The sequence below is a fragment of the Micropterus salmoides genome, unplaced genomic scaffold, assembly GCF_014851395.1.
Source record: "Micropterus salmoides isolate LMB-PRFRI ecotype aquatic unplaced genomic scaffold, ASM1485139v1 Ms_hic_scaffold_1, whole genome shotgun sequence".
NCBI classification, from domain to species: Eukaryota; Metazoa; Chordata; class Actinopteri; order Centrarchiformes; family Centrarchidae; genus Micropterus; species Micropterus salmoides.
This window is the reverse complement of record NW_024040040.1, coordinates 13,959,656-13,972,962: the sequence shown is the minus strand read 5'-3', so window position 1 is coordinate 13,972,962 and position 13,307 is coordinate 13,959,656. Positions and strand designations below refer to the sequence as shown.

The window sequence follows — 13,307 nt, the reverse complement described above, 5'->3', positions numbered from 1 at the left end:
GCACGCACACAATACAAAGTGGTGGTGGGAGGGGAGTTGCTAGGATACAGTATAGGGAGACAGGATTAGCAGTGTTAAGGTTGCTATGGATACAGCGCCTCAATTTTTGTCCGCTCTTCTACCTGTGTGAGTCTGTATCTGTGTAACCAACCCCCCTCTCTTTGTGTGTGTGTGTGTGTTTTAACCTGTGTGAGCTTATCCAGTTCTCCCAGCCAGGCTCCAAACATCTTGTCCAGGTCCTGGTCCTCCTTATCGCTGTCCTCCTCTGCTCCGTGGTCCAACTCATCATCTGACACCTGCTCCATCTGTGTGCACACACAAATCAGAAATTGTCAGATAATTCCACACATGTGCACAAATTCACACGCTATCTGATCACACCCACATAGCAAAATTGATCTAAAGGAGAAAAAAAACAACTTCAGCTAAGCTCATGCCAACCTCACTGCCTGTTACCATGACAACCGCTCATGGAGCTCTAGCGGGCACCCTGTGCAGTCTAATCGGTGCAGTGCCCTGTAGTGTCTAGTGTGTGCGGTTCACTGCTGACACTCCCAACACCTCTACTTCTAAGGATCCGGAAGACAGAGATGCTGATGGAAGAAAAGCAGGAGCAGAACACCAGTCAATGTCGCCTACATTGACACACTGAGCGGTTTGGGGATCTATAAACCTGCAGTGAATCTGTTTACCAGTGGCATCCCCATGGAGAAGATATCAATCAAACCAAACTGAACAACACTAGTGGGTGGTGTTAATGGCTATATGGGGCCGTGCGCTGTGAGTGAAGGAAGGCATGGCAAGCTGGTTGTGAGAGCCAAGCTGTGTTCTGTCAAAGGTGATGGCAGAGCTCCCTCTTCTGGAAACAAAGAAACATGCAGCTGTGTGGCTGACTCAATTCCCACCCCGAAGCAGGTGATGGTCTCCGAAAAGCATTTGAACATTGACGCACAGTACAACAAGAAAGTCATTCTTGTGGATATATATCAAATGGTTACGAATAATGATATATTCTGAGGATCTTTAAAACGAAGTCATTTTTTAACTGACTTATAGCACATATAGACAAGACACTGCAGATATAATTCTGTGCCTAGCTTTCTAGTGCAGAGTTCAAATGCAAAGGCCCTGAATGCAAACTACCCAACCCTTTTCAGTGTACACAAGGACACTTTTCAGTAAACAATGCACTAAATCAAAACATGAAAATCAAGGAGACAAACCATAACAGATAAGGCTTCAAGAACAATGCAAAAATAAATCCATTCTGCGGTGTGAAAAAATATGTAGAGTCAGTGTGAGCCATCCACCCTGCCTGTTTTTTTTTTTTTTTAACACAACTGACCTAGAAATGCTACAGTCAGACTTGTTAGATGATCTGATATTACCCAACGTGGGGAATGAATAAACACCCATGAATTCCAACGTACATTAAGGAAGAATGCGGTCTAATCTGGCGATATGACTGACAAGTGGAAAGAAAAGCTTGGTCAAGCACAGAAGGGGTCATGCCTGGTCAGATACAAGAAGTCCCGGGCCCCCCCAATACAGTCCACTCACATGGACTATTCCTGGGTAATCCCATTGATGTTTTCAGGCGGTGTCATTCCCTTCTATGAACCACGGTGTATGGTGTCAGACACTAGTGGGGACTGTACCAAGCCAGGATTAACCCCTCTGACGACCCCTGGTCTTCTGATCCAGCAACATGTGTATATGTGGCTTAAGGTGTATGTGTGTTTTTGTGTGTCTGAGCCTTTATGGTTACACATAATACTTGGGAGCAATCTAAAAGTCCTGCTTTGTTGTTAGAAGGTGATAAAAGCAGGTAATAAAAGGCAGTCAGTGAAAGATAATGTTGAGGGGCGCTTGTTTCAGATCAGAAGAAGTCACATTCCAGTCAGCTCCTTAAAGTCACTGTATGCAGTGCATGTACAAAATATACTCCTCCAGTCTCACATCCCCTCCCTTGTGTCTCTACAGCTGGTATTACAAGCCAAAGATGCCACTGCTGTGTGCGTGTGCATTACAGTACTGATGACGGATCGCTTCCTGTTTTGGCACACATATCAAACACATGAGGGACATGGACATCTTGTCGAGAAGTATTCAAACAAAAACAGGTCAATGAAGAGTGTGTGTGTGTGTGTGTGTGTGTGTGTGTGTGTGTGTGTGTGTGTGTGTGTGTGTGTGTGTGTGTGTGTGTGTGTGTGTGTGTGTGTGTGTGTGTGTGTGTGTGTGTGTGAGTGAGTGAGTGAGTGAGTGAGTGAGTGAGAGAGAGATATTAAATCCATGCACTTGAGCGTGTGTGGGAGTCCGAACAGGAAATGGCCAGGATGTACAGAATTCCTAATTTCCCCACACGGCCTGTTCCTTGGCAGGAAACTCCAGCTGTCCTTCGGTTTATCCGTGCCACTTATTGGGGACGGGAGGGACTTCTAAGTAGGAGGAGGGAGACCCCTCCAACCCTATACCCATCAACAGTGTCTTTTAGGCTGACCTAGTGGTATACCAGAAAAATGACAAAAGTATACAATGCATAATTTAAATTACATAGTGCCATACTACCACTTAAGAATGGTTTGTCTATTTCTCTACCCTCAAACATGGCTCCATATGGCGCCCTTTGGTCACAGACATATCTATTTGGGGGTTCCCCAGTATGAAAAATGTCCTTGCTGTAAGGCATGACATCATAGCTGGCTGGAAGCACACAGGAAGAGGGAATGGCTAGAATCAAATGAGCTTGCATTGTGTTTGCCAAAACCCTCTGGATGTGCTTCCATATGTAAATACATAAGCACACACACACAGACATGCAGATGGGTACAAAGAGAAATATACATATGCTGTAGTAGGTATGTAACAACATAACCGCAAGAAGAAAACAGAACAGAAAACAAAAATGATGGACACACAAAAACAAAACAGCACTTTTGAAAATAGCCCTGCTGCGGTCATTCTAATGGAATCATAGCCACACTGGCAGATGATGCTGCAAGTTTAAGTGAACTACCACCTGAGGCCCTGCTTTTAAGCTTGTGGAGCATGACTTGAGAGACACAGGGATGGGAGGAAGCTGGGTGTGTGCGTGTGTGTGTGTGCATGCGTATAAATGCACTCCCACAGGCATCATCTCAAACCTAACAACAGCCTTGGCCTTTTCTCCCCTCCTTATACTGCACGGTCCCTCTCTCTTGTCTGAGCATGACCAGCACTCATCTGTCTCCAGTCACTGCTGGGTGGCTCAGAGGTCTAGGGTGAAAGGTTAAAAGGTCAAAAGGTCTCCCCAGTGGAGTCTCTCTGTGCAGCCTTTGTTCAGCTCCGTATAAACACTCGCAGTTCCAGCTGAAGCTGCAGCGCCAGCAAAGTGAGATGAGGAATGAGGGGAAGGGAAGATGAATCTCACTAAGTCTTAAAGAAACCATCCAGTGCTGGAGAGGATGAAGAGGAGGAGGAGGAGGAGGTGGTGACATGTCTATCTTTAGACTAAGTCGTTCATATCAGAGAGTGTCAAGAGGATTGGGAAAGGGAGCGGTATGAAGACTAGATGTTAAGTCGCTGTACAAAGAGTAGAGAGTGTCGAGAATAGTTTTCCATAGTTCATTCACCTAACAACTATCCTACTAAATATCAGACAATAGTTTTCAAACTGTAAAGTTTTTAGTCAAACAACAAGATGTCCCCGGCCTAAATCATGCACACTGATTACAGCCCACACTGTTGTTTAGTGACAGAAAGTAGGTTAATAAACAAGAAAGGGTACCTTCGCTTGGGGCAAGTAAACACCGCCCTATTGGTTCAAAAGTAAACTCACTGACTTCTCGTCACATGTTAGGTCACACGTCTTCCAATGACTGAGTGCTATTTTCACACCAAACTTGACTAAATGTAGTCGCGCCAAACTGCAGACATGTGGGTTAGAGACGTTTTAGATTTATTGATAGCATATTAATTCTCCCGGGGAAATACATCCTCAGCAACTGATCCAACCTAAATATTTAGGACCTAATTCAACTGTGAGGTAAAACTGCAAAGTGTGTATTCCTAACTTCCTCTTTGGGTTGACAGGAAACTGGGGCACCCAAAGATTATACAAACTCGTCTAGTTGGGGGGGGGGTCAACTTTGTGATTGAGGCAACAGTGCTAACCACTACCCCAAAAAAACAGAAATACGGAGAGAAAGAGAAGGATTGAGAAAAACAGCTAAAGAGAAAGACGCACAAGTATTTGGATGTGACCGAACGAAAAAGGGTGAGGGCAACATGACATCACAGGTCAGATAAGGTCTCCATGGCTCGCTCCTTCCTAATTCAGTTTGCATGGTGGGAACAAACTACTGTTGTTCATTTGGTTCATATTAAGCTTACTCTGGGATGGGGAAGCATGGCTTTTACGATTCACCTTACTAGCTAGAGGAGTAGCACTTGTGCTTTGGAAAGTTTAGGTATTGTTACGCACTGGAACTTGCTCACTTTGCAGTCACTTTAACAGCAATGAGATAGGGGACTGACTCATTCCAAGACTAGCCTGATAGAATCACTTTGACTGTATCACCCTATTCATTGCCCTTTTCCCACAATATTACACAGGTACCATTTCCTTTATTATGAGTCAACACCAAAATAGAGCTTTTGGTAAGTGCTAAGTTTCTATATTGAACTTTTCTTTGTCTATACAGCTAGGTAGCTATCACTGCTCATGCGTACTACCTACCTACTTCTTCTGATTAGTAAAAACAAAACAGAAACACTGCTACTGCTATAAAGAGTGCATCACTTCCTGCCCTTTTTTATATTATGTTTCTCCCCCCATATTGTTTTATATGAATGCTCTAATCCTGTTTATTGGGCTCAAGTTAATTAGTAAGCCATACAATCCCAAAATACAAAACAATATAAAGGAAAACATAATGTCACAGCCATTCATTGACTGTTTCAGCACCACCTGCCCTGTTCCCACATCGACAATGACATTCAAATGATGAATTGCTTCTAACATATGAGTTACAAATAAAGTCCTTTAATGTTTCAATCACACAGGAAATACGAGGGCTTGGATGTAGAATATGACCTTAGCTGTGTAAACATTATTGTGGCCAGATACTCCTGCTGCAATGATGATTGATTGGATGTTTTCATCAAGCACATCTACATAGACTATTTTTGGACCAAATACTCCACCTAACCACATTTTGTGTGTGTGTGTGTGTGTGTGTTTTAAGTGTTGTAAGGTTGCAATGAGGACTGTAGAGTTTCAAGAACCCAGGCATTAGTCCTTTGGCTCTCATCACGTCCACCACGGAAAAATGGTGAGTTATACACAAACTACAAAAGCCACCTTGTCCTCACAGCTATTTTCCTTTTCCCTCAAATTATCTTTGCAAAAATAACTTCATGCAAATGTCTGACACCTCTCTTCTAAAAATATTCTCAACATATCATCCCACCAAAGTAAGCCAAAACGGAGAAGAAAGAGATCGGAAACAGCTGGGCACGGGGCTAGAAAACAGCACAGCGGTTACAGAAACTCAGTGAACTGAGCGCAGCTGCAAACATAGAGTGGGAATGCTTGAGAGTTTAGTGGGACAAAAACGCTCACACTGACAGGAGTCTCCAAGGGGCACATGCAGACAAAGCTCAAACACAGGGAGCAAGTAAAACATTTAGCATACCCACAGCTAGGAATAGCTCCAAACACAGTCACTCAGCAGGCCGGCCCGGCTACAGCCCACACTCTAAATGCTGCTGACTGACTCTGGGGATATTATGTGTGAGAAAATGTGAAAGTGACTGGTGCATGTGCACAATTTTGAGGCAAAGTGGGGTGGTTTTGCATGTTTGAAGGGGCCACTTTCAATTTCCGCCAGACTCAGCGTGGGAAAATATACCAGATGCACCCTAGCTACATAATATCTTTTAAAAGCAAAGCTGTCGTGTGTCCCAGTACTGTTGTTTATATGCAAATACAAACAAATATTTTCATGTCAAACCTTCCTTGTTAAAATCCAGCAACTGTAAGCCTAGTTCTTCCTGAATCTGCAACTAATTTCAAAACTGTTGATTACTTTAATTCAAATAAACAAACAAACAAAAATAAACATGTTAAATTAATGCTTTTTATATCATGTTTTACACAATATTCTAATAGATGGTAATCTTCCAGGATAGCTTATACCCATCCATAGAAATAAAACAACTACTTTTAGATACTACATGGTCAAATGTTGTTGTGGGAGATGGATCACCAATACTCAACTTACCATCTGCTGCACTTTCAAATACATAAAAATCTTTCATACCACACCTTCTCTCTCCTGACCTCCTTTCCGTCACTGTCCAATGTCAACCTATCATCTTGTGTGAACTGTGCTTCTGGCTTGACAGACTATGAATCACCTCTTATACATACGTGTCTGAGTGTCGTCATAGCCTGCAAGGCCTATAAACTCAAGCCATAAAATAGGCACACTTAAATGCCAATTGCCTGGATATCATAATGACGCCCGGTGTTGCAGTAAAGCCGTTTAAAGCTAATACACATTTACGAGTGCGTATTGTGATCTTGTGTGTGGCTAGACAGGCTAGGCATCCGTCAGGAATGAACAAAGGCTTTATTGCTGCTCTTAAATGTTTGGTTTCACTGCCTTTGAGACATAAAACAGATACAATCTTGCTGTAAACGTGTGAGCATGTAATAATGGTTATTTCCAGTCTCATGTGTTCAGCGCAGTCTGTGGTTATTTTTGCTCCCATTCGTTCTTTGCCCTGCCCTTTTTTCTAGGTCGACTCCCTTCGTGTACGGACGTTACACAAGGAGAGTAGAAAAGGAGACCAGAAACCAACGTCACTGTGGGAAATGGACGTTATTAAGTTAAAAGTGGACAGAGGAAATTCGCTAGGCGCTGTAGCTAGCAGTGCCAGTGAACAAACTCTTTGAACAATGGCGTGACTAGTCGGCTGCTGTCCAGAGTCTACTGGGTGTGGTTAGCTTATCAACCTCAACTAACCTGTGGTGGCCACTGATGTCTGACACAGAAAATGACATAATATGTGTGTGTGTGTGTGTGTGTGTGTGTGTGTGTGTGTGTGTGTGTGTGTGTGTGTGTGTGTGTGTTGCATTCACCCTTGATGAGTGAGAAATGTAGGGTGGATGCAGCTTTAGAGGTTAAAGAAGCAAGAGGGAAAACAAGAAATGCCTATGGCAAGGAGCTTAAAGGAATAATCCACCCGCATACACTAGAATTCTTGGAGATCTTCATATGAGTATTGCGCTTTACCATACTTTATCGAGAAAAAAAACAGAATATAAATATGACACTTACACATCAATATGATCTGAGAAAATGCAGAGTATTCTTGAGACTACATTGCATACTGGTCAGTTGAGGCTTGTGCCAGTAGCTGCTTTCTCTACCTCCTCACTAATGGATTTCTCATGGTATTCACTGAGTGCCAGAGCTAAACAGCAATTCTAGCTCTAAGTCTGAAAGACTAACACCAAAGATTGACATTTACCGTTGATGTTTTAGCCTGTTTTGCTTTAAACTCTAGTGCAGAGGGAAAATACACCAGCAAACAACAAAATGGGTCCAATAACTAACAGCTGTATTGAACATTGCTGACATTTTTAGGATGGGCTGCGCACTTACACCACACGGTTTCCTATGTATTTCTTTGCAGCTAGACGAATGAGTACATTCTAGTCAGAGTAAATGTTAAATTTCAGCAGATTGGTCCCAAACACTGTAATCTGAATTGGGTTTTTTTCTTGTCAAAAGGCAGTGCAAAGTTGTTGTTGTCCATGTTGTCTAAGGAGCCTACATCAAAAAGCCAATCCTCCTTTAAAGTAAAACTAATACCCAAACAGGAACATGCCTGTATGATTTTTAAAAATGTGACATCCTGATATTAACAATACTGAGATGTGTATTTACGATATATTTAAAAAGGATTGCGAAATTGACATCGCTGCTGGCTCTGCTGTGGAGGGGTTAATCAACACTCCCAGATAGACATAACAGCTATACTAGACTACTACACCTCAACCATGTGTTTTTTTTTTTTTATCAGATCGTCATGATTATCACCTATCATTATCAGATTGTTTTATGACAATATCGCCCATACCCTTTTCCCAAAGCAAGGTAGCTTTAATATAAATGTGCACTAATGTCGAGACAATTTTGTCCTACAGAATTAAAAAACACAACATAAACAAAACTTGATACACGTCTCATAAAAAGGAGGAGAGAGAGAGAGCACTGAGGGAAGGACTGATAGGGGAAGAGAGATGTGTAACAGGCAAGTAAGGAAGCAGGGGGAGTGATGGAGGGAATGATGGATAGGTTCAATAATGGAGGAGGGGAGCTATTAGGTTGTGAATAAAGGGGAGGACCTGCTGGCCAAAAGAACAGTGTCATTAGTCAAGCACGACCAACAGCCTGCAAGCACGGGAGGAACTCGCATACAAACACACACATATGGATCCACAAACACATCTGAGCTCACTCAAGCACAGCGTGACACAGCAAGCCACTCTGGCTTCTACCGCCAATTAGGATGGAGGGGCAGAGAGAGGAGAAAGATGAGGAGGATGTCAGAGGCGGACAGATGGAGAGGGAGTGTGTGTGTGTGTGTGTGTGTTTGGGAAGGGGGGGTGGGTGGCTGAGAGAGCACGATAAAGGGAAGAGAGGGAGTGTGAAAATGTACGGTCACAGTGGTGGGCGGTAGGTGTGAGGACTCAACAGCTCACAAATCTAAGAGCAAGCCAAACTTCAGCTGCCCTGCATCTATTCGAACAGCCACTGCCATGGCAACACACATGCATCTCCATCTCCATGTTGACATGCTCCGCAGACAGACATGTGGCTATCACAAGGCTTCACCGTGAGCTTGGCCTAGATCCTCTGTAATAACTAACATATTGACGTGATGTTTCCACATCCCTGTCCGCAGGGTGTCCATCTGCTTTATCATACAACCACAGAGCATTCAGCTGATGTTTGCCCAGATTTCCACAATTTCCCAATACTTCATGTCATGGTAAGAGAAGAAGAAAGAAAATCCGCAGTGGTTTTGCTGGGTAAAATGGCTGACTTCACACTGACTTCAAGTCCTTGCTCTTGTCTAATTTTGCGTGTGTGCGTGTCTCTCTCTCTCCCTGTGTCTGGCTATCTCCCCTCTCTCACTCTCTCCCCCTTGCACACAAGCGCACCTAGGATGTGTCAGCTTCCCTGCTTCCCTCCAGGGCAGCAGTCCAAACGTGAAATCAATAGTCTTGTCCGTGCCCTCGGGAGATTGGGTTACATCCACACACATAGGCGTCCACACACTCCCACCCACACAGGCTCAGGTGGTCTGCTGCAGTGGAGTCACAGACAGTTTTAAACATGATGCAGCACTGCAGCAGCAAACAACAAAGACCGACTGCAGGGAAGTGCTAGCTAAACATTTAAAACAGGCACTGCTTTCAAAAGATGAGAGGCCCGCTGCTCTTTTAGAACATAAAATAAAAAGAGCCTCTGCTGTGAAGTAAATCCTCAACTGATGTTGCCCTGTTTTCTTTCTGTGAAACTGAAGTGTGTTGCTTAGTAATGCAATACCTCATTTTGTGCCTGGTCAGATAGTGTAGCCCTAAAAACATTTAGAACCTGCTATAACTTATTTTTGAGACCACATAGAATGCAGTTTAATAACTGTTTTACAACCAACGTATGACAATATGATGGAGTTTTTAAATCTGTGATATTACCGCGCTGGCGCAGCAGTAATGATTGGTTTGCCAGAGCTGAAGAGAGCACCAACCCAGAGCCATGTAGAGAGCTCCACAGTCTGCCATTGCTGTAAAAAAGTAGCAGCTAGGAGTATGGCAGAAAAACATTAAAAAGCATCCAAGAAAAGTTTCAGATGCAGAAAAAAAAACTAAGTTCAGGTTGCTATTTGTATAATATGTGGAGTAGGCTATGTAGCAATTACATTTACTCTACTTAAATAATGAATGTTTCTATCTCTGAACACGAGCCTGGGCCGAGCTCACCTGTAGGCACACGTCATAAGCGTGCGTCGACAGTAGGAGACAAAAGTTCTGCACTGTTTAATGAAAATGTTCATAACCCTCTCATCCTCTGTTATCATCTACTCTAGATGAATGGAATCATTATGGTGCCAACAGATAGAATTTTTCATCAACCTTTAGTTGCTTGGTCTAGCAGAACAGCAGGCTTACGTCTGCCACCTGTTAGGGAATACAAAGCACAGTAGGTACAGCATACAGCACAGGCAACACATGCCCAAACACACACACACACACACACACACACACGGATGGATAACTGGTGCGTGAACAACACATTCTTACTGCAACAAGCCAGCCGTGTGCAGTACCTAAAGGCGAAAAGAAATACATACACGCGTGCACGCACGCACACGCCTGCACACAAGCCACTAGCAGCTGAGAATGTCTTCCTAGCTTACTACGTTTCCCCATCTCTCCCTTGCTCAGTCCTTCACATAACCAATAACCCCTGCAGCTGGCCACTGATTGGCTACTGTCGAGAAGCTTCTTGTCATCTGAATTTAAAAGCAACTGTCCAAGTGTGTGACACACACAGAAAATGGGCCGGCCTGTTTCCCGCCACGCCACCTCCAACATTGCCATCCTTTAAATTTTGGAAGGAACACACTTAATTTTTTTACTAGCAGTAAAAGGACCAAAGAGACCAGGGTATGGTTTCAAGGACAGCCTGTTTTAAGAACGTCCAATGCATGAATGAAACAGTTGCCATGACAACGGCGTCACCTAACAATGAAATGTTAACCATGGCCCTGCTGCATGTGTGACGTACATGTTGAATAATACTGACAGCTGAGTGTCAAAGTTAGTAAGCATCTTCACATGGCCCCCCCCAACCCCTTAAAACACATGACACACACACACACACACACAGCTCTTTATAAACCTCTCTGACACATAAACATCCCTACTTCCTGGAACAGTTTAGGATAGCAGTCTTCCCCCTCCCAGCCTCAAGCTCCATCACCGCTGGGGTCCCAGTTTAAAAACCCGGCTTCCTTCCCTCACTGCCGGGCTTTTTACACATCATGGGTTGTTTTCCAAGATGAAAATAATACTATGTGTGTCTGGGCTTTTGTCCACTCACTCCACCAATTAATATTTTCTAGACATTTTTCATTTTTAAATACTTCATCCAGACGTTAAATTCCCAGCTGACAAGCCAAGGTTCTTTAACTTTTACAACATGAAAAATAACACTATATTCATGTCATGTCTAGGTATTAATTAGGGCAGGTACAAGTAACCGATTAATCTATAATTAGTATGCCTACTCAATACAGTAATACGCATCCTATGTAGGCAAAAGAACCTAATGTACCAGTAACACTATTAACAAAGCAATTTACCCAAGCCAAATCCTTGGTTCTGGTTGGTTGCTCAGTTCTCCACCACTACAGCTAGACTGCACCTGACTGGCTCTGGAACATTTGATTAGTTACATTAGCTAGCTTTAATAACAAACTAGATTTCATGGAAGAAAGCAGCCTATAGGAGTCCTTTTATTTCTTGAGTTGTTGGAAGTTTTGCTTCTGTTTCTAAGGCTGCTATTTTATCTTCTGGGTCTTGTGCACTCTGTTGCTCTGCCCCGGGCAAGTTATGTAAGCCATAACTCCCTATTGACATTATGATGCATTTTTTTCTCATTTTCTCATTTGTGAGTTGAGAAAAAAATCTTGGTATCAAAATCTGACACTGAGTGTGTTTATTGACAAAACTTTTAAATGTAAATGGGAAATAAAATCCAGATGCTGATGTTATGTAGTCATGTTTGCATTTTCACACTGTCACACAGCCAAAATGGTAAGTAATAAAAATAGATATATTTGCCTTGCGAGTAATCAATCTGAAAATTTGTACATTATGCAATTACTTGATCTTTGAGAAAGAAAGTTGTCTCCCTTGGATAAATATAAGTGGAAAGTCTTAGAATCTGCGATAGTGAGGGAATAAAGGCTCACTGTAAGGAGCACCTCTTTGCTATAGACTCACATGGTTCCACTTAAGTCAGGAATTATCTCTGTCGGCGAGAGGAAGACTCTCCCTTGACAAGTTTCTCAGAAGCTTGACTCCTCTTTCATTTTGATTTGATTTACAAGGCCTTCTGATGGAGGCTTTGGCGTGGGGGGGGGTGACACTCTGGATTTACCTCTTTTTTTTTTTTTTTTTTTACAACAAACAACAAACACATGGATCCACACTGTTGTCTGGGGATTCCACTTTCTTCAAAAGGCACGGCAGTAACATGACAGATGATCTGGTTTGACGACATGATGCCTCAGACATTCAGGCAGAAGTTCTCTGGCAGCAACTTGTGTCACAAGAACAATCTCTGTGGCATTTGTGCAAGGAATAGTCAGTTTTGCTGGGCTTACTGGCAGCAATCGTTACCGTTTTTCCTTTTTCAGAATTTATTGCCCACAGAAAGTAGCAATGGCACCATTTACTCACTCCAGTTTACAGGAACTCTTACCTCTGAAGTGGCTTTCCCTTCTTCCCGCTGAGGTTAAAGGTCAGATGAAACAGCTACTCCACTCTATGACTGGGCTCTTATTCCCTGGAAATAAAAAAGGAAGAATAAAAATGATTAAATTATCACTGCACTGCAGGAGAATTCAGCCGATACAGCTGGAGGAGAGCAGACCGATTTCACTGTCACAAGAATGCAGGGGATTAACTACAGAGGGTGCTTGAGCGAGAGACTTAACTAAGCACAGACAAAAAAACGACACGCACAGCCAGAAAGACAGTTATTGCTCTGAAAGCAATCAAGCGCAGTTCTCCCTTCATTATAAACTCTCCGCATCATTACTGCAAGATTAAGAATGTGACATTTGAGCTGCAGAGGCCTCCTTCATTTGACTACAAAGCCTTTCAGCCCCCCTTCCACACACACACACACACACACACACACACACACACACACCCCTTAATAAGCACGACAACTGGCACCACAGGTTAATAATTTCACAGCATGAGTCAGTGAAGAAACTCACACCTTGTCAAAACTCTTACTCTTACTGTATTGACTATGACTCAACAGTTTGCACTGGGTCCCCAACAATGCTGACCAGCCTTAAACATTTCACCGAATCATCAGCTCATCAACAACGGTGCTGACTCATACCAGCCTAATCTTATTTTATGTAAAACAATCTAGATGCTGAATCATAGACTGGTAATAAAATATAATTAGGGCATGTCACACAGTCTGATGGTTGTCGGTTACAAC

General features: G+C 43.0%; 1 protein-coding gene across 4 annotated transcripts in view; it reads right to left on the bottom strand.

The window, feature by feature from the left end:
- raph1b (Ras association (RalGDS/AF-6) and pleckstrin homology domains 1b) overlaps positions 1-13,307 on the bottom strand; it is a 45,194-nt gene that overhangs the window by 18,429 nt on the left and 13,458 nt on the right. For all 4 annotated transcript variants that reach the window (XM_038719070.1, XM_038719080.1, XM_038719087.1 and 1 more), the window contains exons 2-3: positions 12,549-12,632; positions 186-305 (exon numbers count right to left, since the gene is read on the bottom strand). In XM_038719070.1, the coding sequence (XP_038574998.1) occupies positions 186-305 (120 nt within the window). In that variant the 5' untranslated portion in view covers positions 12,549-12,632. The remainder of the gene's footprint in view (positions 1-185; positions 306-12,548; positions 12,633-13,307) is intronic.